The sequence below is a fragment of the Salvelinus sp. IW2-2015 genome, unplaced genomic scaffold, assembly GCF_002910315.2.
Source record: "Salvelinus sp. IW2-2015 unplaced genomic scaffold, ASM291031v2 Un_scaffold3791, whole genome shotgun sequence".
In the NCBI taxonomy this organism is placed as follows: Eukaryota; Metazoa; Chordata; class Actinopteri; order Salmoniformes; family Salmonidae; genus Salvelinus; species Salvelinus sp. IW2-2015.
Genome location: NW_019945065.1, coordinates 29392 through 45335, shown reverse-complemented (window position 1 = coordinate 45335; position 15944 = coordinate 29392). Strand labels below are relative to the sequence as shown.

At 48.7% G+C, this 15944-nt stretch overlaps 1 protein-coding gene across 1 annotated transcript in view; it reads right to left on the bottom strand.

The window, feature by feature from the left end:
- Nucleotides 1-426: 426 nt before the first annotated feature.
- LOC112076491 (arf-GAP with GTPase, ANK repeat and PH domain-containing protein 1) overlaps nt 427-15944 on the bottom strand; it is a 28708-nt gene continuing 13190 nt past the window's right edge. The window contains exons 2-5 of the mRNA XM_024143255.2: nt 13897-14001; nt 10805-10976; nt 9304-9465; nt 427-605 (exon numbers count right to left, since the gene is read on the bottom strand). Of these exons, the coding sequence (XP_023999023.1) occupies nt 442-605; nt 9304-9465; nt 10805-10970 (492 nt within the window). The 5' untranslated portion in view covers nt 10971-10976; nt 13897-14001 and the 3' untranslated portion in view covers nt 427-441. The remainder of the gene's footprint in view (nt 606-9303; nt 9466-10804; nt 10977-13896; nt 14002-15944) is intronic.

Below are 15944 nucleotides of genomic sequence, written 5' to 3'. Positions count from 1 at the left end.
CACAAGCAGAGTGATGTCAGGGGGCTCGTGGGAAGACATGGCTGCGTTTCCCATACCTGTTCCTACGGCAACATACGGTGCCTTATCATATTCAAATGCCTTRTTTCATTAATTTAATGTACCATTTATTTATCTGRTTTAATATCATTGGAATAAAATCTCTTTAAAAGAGTTACCTGGTCCAAGACAGCTAAAGGGTAAGACAAGTCAGATATTAAGCCATCGTTGACAATCATTAGTTATCGAAAATCAATAGGTTAATCATAGTTTTGTACTTCCTAGGTTTGTTGCTTCCATCCTTTTCCAGACGCATTCATTCAATAGCAGAGCAGCTTAGCACCTAGGACCCAGTTAGTGTATAGCCTAGGTGTTCGTTAGCTAGGGGGAGCGTTTTAGCGAGCGGACCAGGGCTGGAAAACGGAGAGGGGAGGGGAGATGGCGTTACCTTCCGCAGTACCAGAGAGGCCGTCGGCTTTGAAGTTGCTGGTGCTCTTCTTCCGCCGGTGCTTCTTGCGGTTGGCGTGCGGCGAGGGGGGGGTCCATCTTAGGGCTGGTGGTGTTGGAGATGGAGGGGCTGGAGCACACAGACTCTCCCAGACCCGTGTCTACAGGGAAAGAGACAGACCGTTAGATAATACTGCTTCTCGACAACAAGAAAATGGAAGCAATGAAGGAACCAGAAATACTTTTGAAAATATGTTGAAGTACGCAAGAGTAACAGCAACTAGGGCTGTGAAGTCATTGAATAACCTGTAACTGACGTTATGGATGAAGACTGCATGAAAATGCCTATGCTAGACGCGGGGTGTTCAGCTCTATAGACTACGCTAGACGCGGGGTGTGTCAGCTCTATAGACTACCTAGACGCGGGGTGTCAGCTCTATAGACTACGCTAGACGCCGGGTGTTCAGCTCTATAGACTACGCTAGACGCGGGGTTTCAGCTCTATAGACTACGCTAGACGCGGGGGTTTCACTCTATAGACTACGTAGACGCGGGTGTTCACTCTATAGACTACGCTAGACGCGGGTGTTCAGCTCTATAGACTACGCTAGACGCGGGGGTGTTCAGCTCTATAGACTACGCTAGACGCGGGGGTGTTCACTCTATAGACTACGCTAGACGCGGGGGTGTTCAGCTCTATAGACTACGCTAGACGCGGGGTGTTCAGCTCTATAGACTACGCTAGACGCGGGGTGTTCAGCTCTATAGACTACGCTAGACGCGGGGTGTTCAGCTCTATAGACTACGCTAGGACGGGGTGTTTCAGCTCTATAGACTACGCTAGACGCGGGTGTTCAGCTCTATAGACTACGCTAGACGCGGGGTGTTCAGCTCTATAGACTACGCCAGACGCGGGGGTTTCAGCTCTTAAGATACCTAGACGGGGGTGTTCAGCTCTATAGACTACGCTAGACGCGGGGGTGTTCAGCTCTATAGACTACGCTAGACGCGGGGGTGTTCAGCTCTATAGACTATGGCACATTGATGTGTTGACTTTCTTTTATTCAATGCACATATTCATTGCTTGCTAGTAAATAAATAAATATGTCTTTTACATTTTGGGGGATGTGTCTGACTATTCATTCATTATTCAACAGCAGTGGACAATGTTGTTCTGGCTCTGAGGCCTATAATGCGCTAATGTTGTCAAACGGACAACTGGCCAATCCTCTCCAACCTGGCATGGTACAGTATCATTTGATACAGAATCTTTTCTTAATTTATAGACTAATCAACGCTGATCAGGGCCGGTCCTGGTCCATAGTCCGCCCTCGGCGAGACCAAAAAGAATGAACGCCCTCCTATCCCCGCTAAGTAGAACAGTAGCCTGGGCTATACAGAGACGTCCCACAATGCTCTTATGAATGCACGTGGTAGCATACTGTTTGTAAAACAGGCAATTTACCGTTTATCCCTGTCATTTAGTTACATTAATTTCTGTTAATGGATGTATTAATTATAGTAATTTACCATTATCATTCTCGGAGTGGAAACGTTGTTAGCAGAGCTCACAACCTGCTACACTTGTGAGAAACAAGTTGTGGTTTATTTYATACCATCATTTACACGCTCCATGTGAGCAATGAGCATGTGTCTGGTTTCTCTGTCCTGTTAATGTTGACAGACTGCACGCCMCTGAGCATGCATAGAAAAACCTGGCCTGCTTCTCGCAAACGTTCAATAAAGGGCCCATTTGGGGATGCCTGATTTCTGATAGTCTTAACTCACCAACACTAATAAAGCTGAGCTTCTCGCCTCCCGAGTGGCGTAGCGGTCTAAGGCACTGCATCGCAGTGATAGAGGTGTCATTACAGAGCCGGGTTCGATCCCAGGCTGTGTTGCAGCAGGCTGCGACCGGGAGACCCATGAGTCGGCACACAATCGGCCAAGCGTCGTCCGGGTTAGGGAAGGGTTCGGTCGACTGGGATGTCCTTGTCCCATCGCGCTCTAGCGACTCCTTGTGGCGGCCCGGGCGCATGCGACTTCAGTCGCCGGCTGTACTGTGTTTCCTCTGACACATTGGTGCGTCTGGCTTCCGGGTTAAGTGATCAGTGTGTCAAGAAGCAGTGCGGCTGGGCAGGGTCGTGTTTCGGAGGATGCATGGTTTTCAACCTTTGGCACTCCCGAGTCCGTAGGAGAGTTGCAACGATGGGACAAGACTAACTACCAATTGGAGATCACAAAATTGGGGAGAAAAAGGAGTGAGCTTCCTCACCTCACACGCAGCCAACGAAGTCCACATTTTATTTATTTTTTACAATCCAATTATTATAATAGTACCTCACAGTATTGAAAGATCTTTCCAACACTCTCCCCTTGATAATCAGCATTAGTGAAAATTAGACTATGGACATGTTGCGTGTATTTATTTCAATTGTAATGATTGTCAATTTCATACCATATCACAGATGTCCCTTCATACTTTCCTTGTCAATTCATTATCTTGTGTGTGGAAGTGTCCAGCTAGGGAAGCAGTAATACAGGGTCTGAGTGTGGAAGTGTCCAGCTAGGGAAGCAGTAATACAGGGTCTGAGTGTGGATGTGTCCAGCTAGGGAAGCAGTAACAGGGTCTGAGTGTGGATGTGTCCAGCTAGGGAAGCAGTAATACAGGGTCTGAGTGTGGAAGTGTCCAGCTAGGAAGCAGTAATACAGGGTCTGAGTGTGGATGTGTCCAGCTAGGGAAGCAGTAACACAGGGTCTGAGTGTGGATGTGTCCAGCTAGGGAAGCAGTAACACAGGGTCTGAGTGGGAAGTGTCCAGCTAGGGAAGCAGTAATACAGGGTCTGAGTGTGGATGTGTCCAGCTAGGGAAGCAGTAACACAGGGTCTGAGTGTGGATGTGTCCAGCTAGGGAAGCAGTAATACAGGGTCTGAGTGTGGAAGTGTCCAGCTAGGGAAGCAGTAATACAGGGTCTGGAGTGTGGATGTGTCCAGCTAGGGAAGCAGTAACAGGGTCTGGTGTGGATGTGTCCAGCTAGGGAAGCAGTAATACAGGGTCTGAGTGTGGAAGTGTCCAGCTAGGGAAGCAGTAATACAGGGTCTGAGTGTGGATGTGTCCAGCTAGGGAAGCAGTAATACAGGGGCTGAGTGTGGATGTGTCCAGCTAGGGAAGCAGTAACACAGGGTCTGAGTGTGGATGTGTCCAGCTAGGGAAGCAGTAATACAGGGTCTGAGTGTGGATGTGTCCAGCTAGGGAAGCAGTAATACAGGAGCTGAGTGTGGATGTGTCCAGCTAGGGAAGCAGTAATACAGGGTCTGAGTGTGGAAGTGTCCAGCTAGGGAAGCGTAATACAGGGTCTGAGTGTGGATGTGTCCAGCTAGGGAAGCAGTAATACAGGGTGCAGTGTGGATGTGTCCAGCTCTATGGAGCCATTCATAGCAGTCAGTGGATGAAGCTGCCATTCATTTGGCTGGCCCAGGATATCAGGCTAGGAGGCCACGAGACGCTTCACTTTTCATGCGCTGAGCTGACAGCTGTGACTTGCGGCGGAATAAAATAACATTCAGTCCCATCAATATCAGCGTGGGCGGCGGGACTGATGTGGACAGTGGGGTGGGGGGAGGGCCGCTGGCACGGAGCGAGCTCCTATCACACTGATGTAGCGCCTGCTGCCCAGAACAGAACAGACAGCCTCAAGGACAGACATAACTTATTGGACTTCGTTTAGTCTCAGTCCAAGTGGAAAACGTGACAACTTATCTCTGCTGACAAATGCCATCCCGGAGCGCACAATTAACCGCCCGGGATTAACAGCCCTCACATCTGCAGCCTCCTCCCTCTCCTCACCCGCATCTCCTCCCATCCCAGCCTCCCCTCCTCTCTCTACATCACTACCTTCACATATCACACTATCCCCTCCTCCCTCGCAGCATCCCCACTCTCTCTCTACAATCATCCCTCCACTGGCGCCCTCAGTATCTGTTGTTACCAGTCTTCCTTGTTCTTTTTCTGTGAGCTAGCCTCTCTCTCGCTCTTCTCCTTCAAACTCTGGTATAAAGAGAGGCTCATTAGACACTGTATCCTGAAACCTGACGACATGCATGTTGTGCTCTTGACAGGGTGATAACATGGTTGCTCACAATGTAAAGAGCTTTGTGATTTCTGTCTGTAAATGAAAAGCGCTCTACAAATTAATGTTGTTATTATCATGAACAGTAAATGCATAATAATATCCCAGCGTGTGTGAAGCGGTCATCAATAGTTACCACAGCCACAAAGTCATAATTCTGCTAAACCCCACCATGACATTTCTCTTGTTAAAATCTGATTTGAACCAAACCTTAACACAGTGCTAACCTTATACCTAAGCTTAAATTAAGACCAACAAGCTATTTTGGTGGCTGTGGTAACTAGTGACAACAGCGTGAAGCTGACCAACTCTGAGTGAGGATAGCAAACAGGAAGTGAGGTAAAGTGACTTCCTGTCTGTCGGCTACTTTACAGTAGAAGATCAGAGGATGGCCGTGCAGCTCCTGAGGCATGAGAATTCCACAGCCTGGTCTGCCAAATCAAAGACACCTGCTGCTGCCCCTCCCCCACACACACAATGGGCTCTTCTCACAGGGCCACTGCAACGCAACCAAACTCTAAATACGTTTCTTCCTGTTTACAGTTTTGGAAAATACACAGGACCACAGGCGAAAGGTTAAGATATGAAATGCTGAGATTTGCTGACAGGGCCGTCATTTTAAAGCTATCACCAATCAAGCTAGGAGAGGCAGTAGAGACTATTGTTAGCCACTGTAAGAGACTTGGACAGGGAAAAGCAGGAACAGGGTTGCTCCTGCGTGTGCATTCCTGAGCTGAAGGAGGAAGATGCCATGCCAGGGACACCCCCACAGCCACGGAGGACTGAAAATAGGAACACTATGTTAGTCAGAGGGTTGGAGGTTGGAGCTCAGCGAAGCGACTGTGGGCTCGACCAGCTCAGCCCAGCGAGCCATTAGCCCACAGCAAGCTGCCTGAGTAGGGAGGAACGCTAGCTTGCTCCCCTTTCCCCTTGTCCCTGGTTGATCCCCCTGGCTCCTACAGACCTGGAGGCGTCTAGAGAACAACAGCCTCCTAATGAAACAGACACTCATTAGTATTACTGCTCCCATTGTTCCATCATTAAGGGGAAACGGCAACTCAATGCAGAGAGGATAAAGGGGGCGTGTTGACTGAGAGTAGCTAACAGACTAGAGGCCATCGATGTCATAACCATCCAATATTTTATTAACTGGAGAAGGAGGACATATCCACACACTAACAACCCTGCAGCTGTCTCTCCCGTCCTCACCTCTACTTACTGGCTACACGGCTTCTAGTGTGTGGATGTCTTCATCTCTTCTCTCATTCTCCAATAGGACTCATTACTGTCTGGGGAGCACTAGGTCCCTCCTCCAATAGGACTCATTACTGTCTGTGGAGCACTAGGTCCCTCCTCCAATAGGACTCATTACTGTCTGTGGAGCACTAGGTCCTCTCCAATGAACTCATTACTGTCTGTGGAGCACTAGGTCCCTCCTCCAATAGGACTCATTACTGTCTGTGGAGCACTAGGTCCCTCCTCCAATAGGACTCATTACTGTCTGTGGAGCACTAGGTCCCTCTCCAATGGACTCATTACTGTCTGTGGAGCACTAGGTCCTCCTCCAATAGGACTCATTACTGTCTGTGGAGCACTAGGTCCCTCCTCCAATAGGACTCATTACTGTCTGTGGAGCACTAGGTCCCTCCTCCAATAGGAGAAAAGACAAGCCTAGATTGAAGGACTTGTCTTCCTGTGAATCATCATGTCAGCAAATGAATATTTTAGATGAGCAGATAGGAGAAGAGAGACAGAATATAATGTGATCTGATTAAAAACAGGCAGGTAAACTTACACAAGGCCTGGTGTAAAAGGTGTGGGTTTAGATAAGGGCTATTATGAAGACAGTCTCAAAGCAGCAGACTATTGTTCCGACACAACTGCCCCTTCCACAGAGAAGAGTCCTTTAGAAGCCGACGGCCACAGAGGAGAGCAAATAGCAGCAGCCCTTCAGAAGCCGACGGCCACAGAGGAGAGCAAATAGCAGCAAGCCCTTCAGAAGCCGACGAGCACAGAGGAGAGCAAATATCAGCAAGCCCTTCAGAAGCCGACGGCCACAGAGGAGGGAAATATCAGCAAGCCTTCAGAAGCCGACGGCCACAGAGGAGAGCAAATATCAGCAAGCCCTTCAGAAGCCGACGGCCACAGAGGAGGGCAAATATCAGCAAGCCCTTCAGAAGCCGACGGCCACAAGAGAGGGCAAATATCAGCAAGCCCTTCAGAGCCGACGGCCACAGAGGAGAGCAAATAGCAGCAAGCCCTTCAGAAGCCGACGGCCACAGAGGAGGGCAAATAGCAGCAAGCCCTTCAGAAGCCGACGGCCACAGAGGAGAGCAATAGCAGCAAGCCCTTCAGAAGCCGACGGCCAGAGGAGGGCAAATAGCAGCAAGCCCTTCAGAAGCCGACGGCCACGGAGGGCAAATAGCAGCAAGCCTTCAGAAGCCGACGGCCCAAGAGGAGGGCAAATAGCAGCAAGCCCTTCAGAAGCGCCGGCCCCAGAGGGCAAATATCAGCAAGCCCTTCAGAAGCCGACGGCCACAGAGAGAGGCAAATAGCAGCAAGCCTTTAGAAGCCGACGGCCACAGAGGAGGGCAAATCAGCAAGCCCTTCAGAAGCCGACGGCCACAGAGGGCAAATATCAGCAAGCCCTTCAGAAGCCGACAGCCACAGAGGAGAGCAAATAGCAGCAAGCCCTTCAGAAGCCGACGGCCACAGAGGGCAAATATCAGCAAGCCCTTCAGAAGCCGACAGCCACAGAGGAGAGCAAATAGCAGCAAGCCTTTAGAAGCCGACGGCCACAGAGGAGGGCAAATAGCACAAGCCCTTCAGAAGCCGACAGCCACAGAGGAGGGCAAATAGCAGCAAGCCTTCAGAAGCCGACAGCCACAGAGGAGAGCAAATATCAGCAAGCCCTTCAGAAGCCGACGCCACAGAGGAGGGCAAATATCAGCAAGCCCTTAAGAAGCCGACGGCCACAGAGGAGGGCAATATCAGCAAGCCCTTCAGAAGCCGACGGCCACAGAGGAGGGCAATATCAGCAAGCCCTTCAGAAGCCGACGGCCACAGGGGCAATATCAGCAGCCCTTCAGAAGCGACAGCCAAAGAGGAGAGCAAATAGCAGCAAGCCCTTCAGAAGCCGACAGCCACAGAGGAGAGCAAATAGCAGCAAGCCCTTCAGAAGCCGACGGCCACAGAGGAGGGCAATATCAGCAAGCCCTTCAGAAGCCGACGGCCACAGGGAGGGCAAATATCAGCAAGCCCTTCAGAAGCCGACGGCCACAGAGGGCAAATATCAGCAAGCCCTTCGAAGCCGACAGCCACAGAGGAGAGCAAATAGCAGCAAGCCTTCAGAAGCCGACGGCACAGAGGAGGGCAATAGCAGCAAGCCCTTCAGAAGCCGACGGCCAAGAGGAGGCAATATCAGCAAGCCCTTCAGAAGGCCGAGGCACAACAGAACAACTAATTACAGAGACGTCCTCCTTTTCTTCTCCCTGAGAGCTCTCATTGGGCTGGGCTCTGGGGGCAGAAGGTGATGACTTCAGGCCCTGGAGCCACTGGTCAACTAGTCATCCAGCTATCACAACTCATCCCAGTCACGACACAGTGGAGAGAGAGGAGGGGCACCTCGTTAAKGCTCGTTAAGACGTTGGGTAAGGCTCGTTAAGGGGCTGGGTAAAGGTTATTTATATAAAGAGAGGCTGAGGGGCCGTGATGCTTTCAGACAAGCTCAGAACAGAGCTCTCAACGCCTCCAGGACCCCAACATCGACTAACACAGTTATACACAGACACACAATACACACACACAGTTATACACAGACACACAATGTACACCCATTTTATTTTAGATCTGCATAAATGAATACTGTGATATAATGGGAATTGTAAAAATATACAGATTTGAATATGGTGTTAATTAGCTGGATTAAACAGAAGCTTTGTTAAACTGACAGATGTCAACCTCCATCATATCCCCAATCTACAGACACACACACAATCACACTCATTCTACTTTGGCCGTTAAAAAGAAACGGTTTGCGTTCATTGATAAATGGCCTTACAGAAATGTCTGTACAAATAAAGTTGAGTGAAATTGAACTGACTTGCATAAGCTGCCCACAGTTGGCTAAAGGAGAGACCGAGGTGTGTGTGTGTGTGTGTATTGAGGCCCCTGGGAGCCAATGTGATTAGAGTGTTTCACAACTTTAAACGTTATTTCAGGAGAGCAGCGCAGGGCCAACGGGCCCAAAACACACGGGGGACCTGTCACTCAGACTCATCGTCACAGCGACACACCCTCGATCCGACAGCTGTCAGTCTCAGCGTGCGGCAGACAGTGTGTGGCTGTGTGTGTGCATCAGTCAAAGACCAGAGCATGTACACACACACACAGACACCAGATCCCCCAGTGCATGTGAGGATAAATGTGTTCTTGCTAATGTGTGTCTCTGAGTGACCATTAGTTTGATAAACAGTTAAGACAGCATTAGGGGCCTGGCAGGCAGATCAATGGAAGACGAATGAAAGGCCCAGCGGAGGAGAAGGGCCCCCCTGCAGAGCTCTGCTCTCAGGCTGCCTGTACTAAGGCAGGCTCCCCACTGCGGAGCTCCATGTCAGAGCCCATCTGGGACACACGGACAGGGGGAAAGAAAAGACTGGGTCTGGGGGTGGCCTGATTCCTTTTCAGTCCAGTACCTGGTTCCTTAACGGTGTGTGTGTGTTTCCTCATACCTGTGCTGASTCCTGAGTTGGCGATGACGGTGGCGTCGCTCCATTGGTCGGCGGAGGAGACGGAGTAGGATCTCTGGTGCATGCCGTCCCCACGACTGTTAAAGGACACCAAGCTGATCCCACTGGCCATCTGAGAGGCTGACAAACTACTGGTCACAGAGCCTGAAGGAGAGGGAGAGAGAAACCGGGATGTCTATCAGTCAGATGTCAAACTTATCTTTTGTTGAATATTCCATCATTTACTGACACCAACTCAAGGTTACAAAGACGTTTACATTAGAAAGAAAAGTGCTCAGTTTTCCTTAGTTCACAATAAGGGCCTACTGGCAACACAACTAAAGGAGATGGAATGAAGAAATCCTGCTGCTACACCTTTGACTAAAGAGAAACCCCTAATAAAGCAAGTTGAACCTCGACCCCAAAGCAAACAACACAATGGATTGAGCTATGTCTACTGCAATAGGCCACACCACAGGGGACATAGAGTAAGGGCCCTCTCTCACTGTGGCCCCTGGCTCAATACATGTATCTGGATGTGCTGGGGGCTCCACATAAAGCATTAGCATTATAATAGGCTAATGTGACCGTAAACGGAGCCGAACAGAGCGGAGCGCGCATTTACCGCAGTCAATTACCCCAGTGCAGGGTGTGTGTGTGTGTGTGTTCAGTGTGAAGTTGAAGCGAAGGCTGGGTGTGATGAGAACAGCACCACCTCAGCCCAGAGCCTAAAGCTGCTGCTGTTGCTAGAATACACACTGATACAGTACAGTCTGACCCACTGGAGACATGACCGTGGATTGTAAACATACTAAACACACACGCGCGCAAATGTGCACTAACACGCAAACATACACACACTCGCATGTACAGGAATCACACACACAAAGTGATCATAAAGGAACACTCTACCAGCAGCCCGCTGCAGAAACCAAACCTTTGAGTTGCCGGAGCTTTCATGGCCTAACAGCTGAGTGAATCATTTGTCTCTCTCTCTCCTCCGTCTCCCTCCCTCCCTCACCTCTCTTTCTCTCATTACAGCTCATGTCTGGAGCTGCCTGAGTGGAGAGAGGACTCTGATTGCATTAATATTCATGACAGTAATTAGTACATGTATTATGGGTCACTGAATATTCATGCTATTAGTTTGGTCCTCCTGGAGCCGTGCGCCTGTGTGTGTGCATGGGTGTTGGTGTGAGTGTCTTTGTGAGTGTGTGTGTGTGTGTGTGTCTGTGTGGTGTGTGCGTGCGTGCGTGCGTGCATGTTGGTGGGTGTGTCTGTGTGCGTTGGTGGGTACGTGTGTGCGTGTATATTCATCCCCCAACAGTATGGTTTATGGTTCATTGTTTGATTATTTCTGTTGAAGGTAAAATTACAACAAAATACTGCAGGACCCATAAAGGCCCACAAGGGACGTGTGTGTGTGTGGGACGAGGTGTGTATGTGTGTGTGTGAGTACGTGAAAATGTGTAAGCATGCATGTGTGTGTCTCTCCGCCTCTCACCAGGGCCACCAGGTCCCAGCTGCAGACTGCTCATGTCCTTGGCCAGGCCGTTGGTCTTCGGGCTGGGGACAGCGGCACAGCTAGACACCGCTCGGGGAGGCCTCTTCCCTGGGACCTTCACTGTGGTCCTCAACAGATCTATCTCCTTCCCATGGACGTTCTGCATGTAGTCCTACAGGAGACAGTCTGCTATCAATACAAACTTATAGATTACAGATAAACGCTTTCAGATAAATAGGGATTTGTTTTTATAACTAATGACAAGGGGGTTTGCTCAGAATACAGAGATGCATTGTTGTGGGTTACATAGTTGTAATATTTACAGGCCTAGCTACCGATAACATAACTAAATGTAAATGTAGGAGTCATTAGGGAGGGTTAAGCTGCTTGGCAACTCTGTCCCTGGAGACAACATAACAGCTTTGTGATTCCTGTGGGCTTGACAGTTGGTGTTTACAGGATCAATATTAAACTAATAAAAGACAGTAGCCCTCATTAAAAATGATGGTTTCTTTAAGGCAGCAGTGTGTGTGTGTGTGTGTGTGTGTGTGTGTGTGTGTGTGTGTGTGTGTGTGTGTGTGTGTGTGTGTCAGACAGAGAGCACACTGAGTAGGGGTCAGTCACCCCTCTCAAACATGAGGGCTGAGACCATGTGCAGAAACAAAGCTCTCTCAGACTCTCACACCCACTGTGACACAATCAAAGACCATTCTGAACCAAGCGGAGGAGTGTGTGATTACGTTCAAGACTTCGTGTGTGCGTTTTAATAATGTGTGTGTGTGATTATGCGTGTGTGTGTGTGAGGGCTGAGAGGCGAGGAGCATCCTGAGAGGCTGTCGGGACCACCTCCCTCTTGCAGGAGGCAAACAAAAGGCCAATTCAAAGCCAAGTGCTCTCAACACGGCTTAACAAGTCGCCAGAGAGCCCTTGAGCTGGGGTCCCTGGAGGGGCTACAAGGGCCCAGCCTGGCCCAACTCGGCCCAGCGGAGCCCGGCCCAGCGCAGCCTGTAGACAGCTTGACGGAGCTAATTGAGACTCCATGTGCATCATGAAACTTTCACCATCTGATCCACACATCATAAACAGAGGTGAGGAGAGAAGGAGAGAGAGAAGAGAGAAGGAGGAGAGAAGGAGAGGATATGAGAGGGAGAGGATAGAGGAAAGTGAGAGGAGATGAGGAGGAGGAGAGAGGGGAAGCTGGGGCTCCCAACAACACAGTTGCACAGCATGGGGGGGAAGAGCAGAGTTTGTGTGTGTGTGCGTGCGGTTGGTGTGTGTGTGCGTGGGCACGGTCAAGACAATACACTTGAGAAAGATGATGAATACAGTCAAGATAACATCTAATATTTTTTTTAAGTCATCAATGCATAAAATATCATTTAATCACCCAAGGTCCCCTACAAGTACAGTGTGAATAAATATGAAGTGATCAGATGACATCAGTCACACCACAAACTAACAACTGAATAACTCCTTGACACTTGGACCAGTTTCTCCATGTTTCTTTGAGGACTGACGTGACTCCTAGTTTTCCTGCCAATTACATGGCATCCACTTAATTAGTTGTATTAATGTGATTTCTTTGCACATAGTCGGGCAATTAGGAGCGTTGCTGATTGACTTTGATTCTATTACCCTCCGCAAACACAGTAATTGATGCCTGTGCTGCAGATACACAAAAAACCTGCTCAGCTCGGTGCTGGAGGTGCAGGTGTGTAGGTACGTGTGTGTGCAAGTGTGTGTGTGTGTGCCAGTGCGTGTGTGAGTGTGTGTGGGAGTGTGCGAGCGAGTGTGTTTGTAGCGTAAATAGTAAGTTAGGACTCATCCCAGGGACTCAACACCTTTGAGATTTTCAATAGATTAGATCATATTTTACGTCTCTCCTTCAGGTTGCTATCGAGCACTTTAGTTTCCCTACATTTACCNAGTTTCCCTACATTTACCTTCCACTCATTCTGCCTCTGTGGCTGTTTCACTGCAGTAGCTGGGCCGCTAATCCAACCCAATCAAATTAGAGCAAATTGACGTTGCGTCCTCCACCCATCCATCCATCCATCCATCTACATGCATGTCTAGACTCCAGTCAGTGTGGCATTAGGAAAATGATTCCGATTCTAATGAACAATAAGGCCTGATTGCAATCTGGGGGAGCGATGGAAAGAGYGAGGGAAAGGAGGGATAGTGGTGATATGAAGTGGTATCAGGGCCAGGAGAGGGGACATTGTGGTCCTGTGTTTGCCAACAGAGCAGCCAGGCGGGCGATTACAGCAGGCCATTACAGTGGTGCTATTCCACATCAACGTCAGCCCTGTGCAAACAGACCATGTGGGCTTTCTAATTAATATTGTTGCTCGCTGTGTGTGGGTGTGTGCCTCCGCTGAAACAAGCGTACCGTCTGCCCAGTGAGCGGATGGGGTGGCTGACGCTCTCACACACACACACACACACACACACACACGGAGGAGGAGGAGGAAACAGGGGCTTAGCGTTGCCGCTAATGGGCCAACACAGTGGCTGATGGATTAGCAGTGCGCGGGGAACAAGCGGTAAGACCCGCTGCTGTAACATGGGACAATTAGATATAAAGCCAGAGCAGAGGGCAGAGTGACAGACAGACAGCACAGAACTCACATGAGACACTGAGTGATGTGACTCCAGTGACCTCTGTTGTTCCACGCTGAGACTGGAGGGTACAGGTTACACAGGACTGTTATGTGGTGGTAGTGTCATCGTGATGATGTGCAGTAATAATCAGAGAGAAAGTTGTCCAACTAGCTGGTCTGGTTGCAGCAGGGCTGGACAGGTAGAATGGAACTAACAGGAGAAAGAACATTCAACCCCAGATTCTACCATCTGAAGTGACTTCGAGTTACCATATCAACGGGCGCCGCCTGTATAGTCTTCCGTCAGAGTGTGTGTGTGTGTGTGCAAAGCATGTGTATGTTATGTGTGATGTGTGTGTGCATGTGTTTGTGCAAGCATGAGTGACGTGTGTGTTAATACAAGTGATACATGTGTTCATTATAGTGTGTGTGTGTTGTGTTCATGTTCAGGTGTGTGTGTGTGTGTGTGTTGTGACAGGTGGTACTCACGTGCAGGCTGGGGTGATATGTGAGCAGCCATTATCACACAACGTCACGTACTTCTTTTTTCCACTCCTTGTTTAGGGTCTTGCCACTCCTCTTCAGAAGCATGCCCTATAGGAGAACACAGAGAGAGACAGCGGTGAGGAGGACCACTATAATACAGATACATGCCTATAGGAAGACACAGAGAGAGACAGGTGAGAGGGACCACTATAATACAGATACATGCCCTATAGGAGAACACAGAGAGAGACAGGGTGAGGAGGACCACTATAATACAGATACATGCCCTATAGGAGAACACAGAGAGAGACAGGGTGGGAGGACCACTATAATACAGATACATGCCCTATAGGAGAACACAGAGAGAGACAGGGTGAGGAGGACCACTATAATACAGATACATGCCCTATAGGAGAGAACACAGAGAGAGACAGGGTGAGGAGGACACTATAATACAGATACATGCCCTATAGGAGAACACAGAGAGAGACAGGGTGAGGAGGACCACTATAATACAGATACATGCCCTATAGAGAGAACACAGGAGAGACAGGTGAGGAGGACCACTATAATACAGATACATGCCCTATAGGAGAGACACAGAGAGAGACAGGGTGAGGAGGACCACTATAATACAGATACATGCCCTATAGGAGAGAACACAGAGAGAGACAGGTGAGGAGGACCACTATAATACAGATACATGCCCTATAGGAGAGAACACAGAGAGAGACAGGGTGAGGAGACCACTATAATACAGATACATGCCCTATAGGAGAGAACACAGAGAGAGACAGGGTGAGGAGGACCACTATAATACAGATACATGCCCTATAGGGAGAACACAGAGAGAGACAGGGTGAGGAGGACCACTATAATACAGATACATGCCCTATAGGAGAACACAGAGAGAGACAGGGTGAGGAGGACCACTATAATACAGATACATGCCCTATAGGAGAGAACACAGAGAGAGACAGGTGAGGAGGACCATACTAATACAGATACATGCCCTATAGGAGAGAACACAGAGAGAGACAGGGTGAGGAAGACCATAACAACACTATAATACAGATACATATCGGCAAGCACAGTGTTCCCAAACTGTGGTCGCGATCCACAGGGGTCCAGGTGAGTCGCGGGATGACATTGTTTGTGCAGTGCATATATATATATATATTTTTGTACAGTATCCCTCGACCCACCTGGACCCCTGTGGATCGCGACCACAGTTTGGGAACCACTGTGCTTGACGAAATGTATCTAGGTTGTTTGTTGTTTTAAATACATATTTCAGGACAGAAAAACGATTAATGACTAAAACCAAATAGAAAGTAGAAAATATAATATACAGCACCTATCATATTATTCAATAATAGATTATAATCTAGAATCAACTAAATAAAAGCTGGACTTTGTTGCTGGATTTTTATAATGTTCGAGCATAAACACAGCATTAGCAATGTCAAAATGTTTATAATTGTAGGAAATGATCTTAAAATCTGCACAAATGTATCCAGCTCCATGGCAGGATGTGTGGACTTGCAAAAGATTCGCTTTGAAACAGCAACATCATCTCTCCGCTGCCAAGATGATATGTTCTACTTCTTATTTGGTCTGTGTTTTCACCATAACACTTTTGATGGTCATGACTCAAAAAGACACCTCAATTGGTGGGTCATGAAGCAAAAAAGTTTTGGGAACCACCGCTCTAGCATCTACTGTAGTCATCACTGAATACAACACATATCTCATCTTCCAATACAAGACACATTGTCAATAGGTGGTGAATGGATTGACGTGTGGTATCCCTGATTTCTGGAACTAGAATCTCTTGAGACAGGAGACCGTACAGAATGTCAAGGGCTGCAACTCAATGCAGTCACCATGCTGAAATCACGGTACAATAAAGATGCTAAATGTGATCTCTCCCCACTACATTTCTGTGACACTCCCTCACCAGAGAAACAAAGTCCTTAGCGGATAGGAAAACCACTTCAACTAAAGAGACTATATACACACTGGAGGGAGAGACGGAGACATAACCAGCA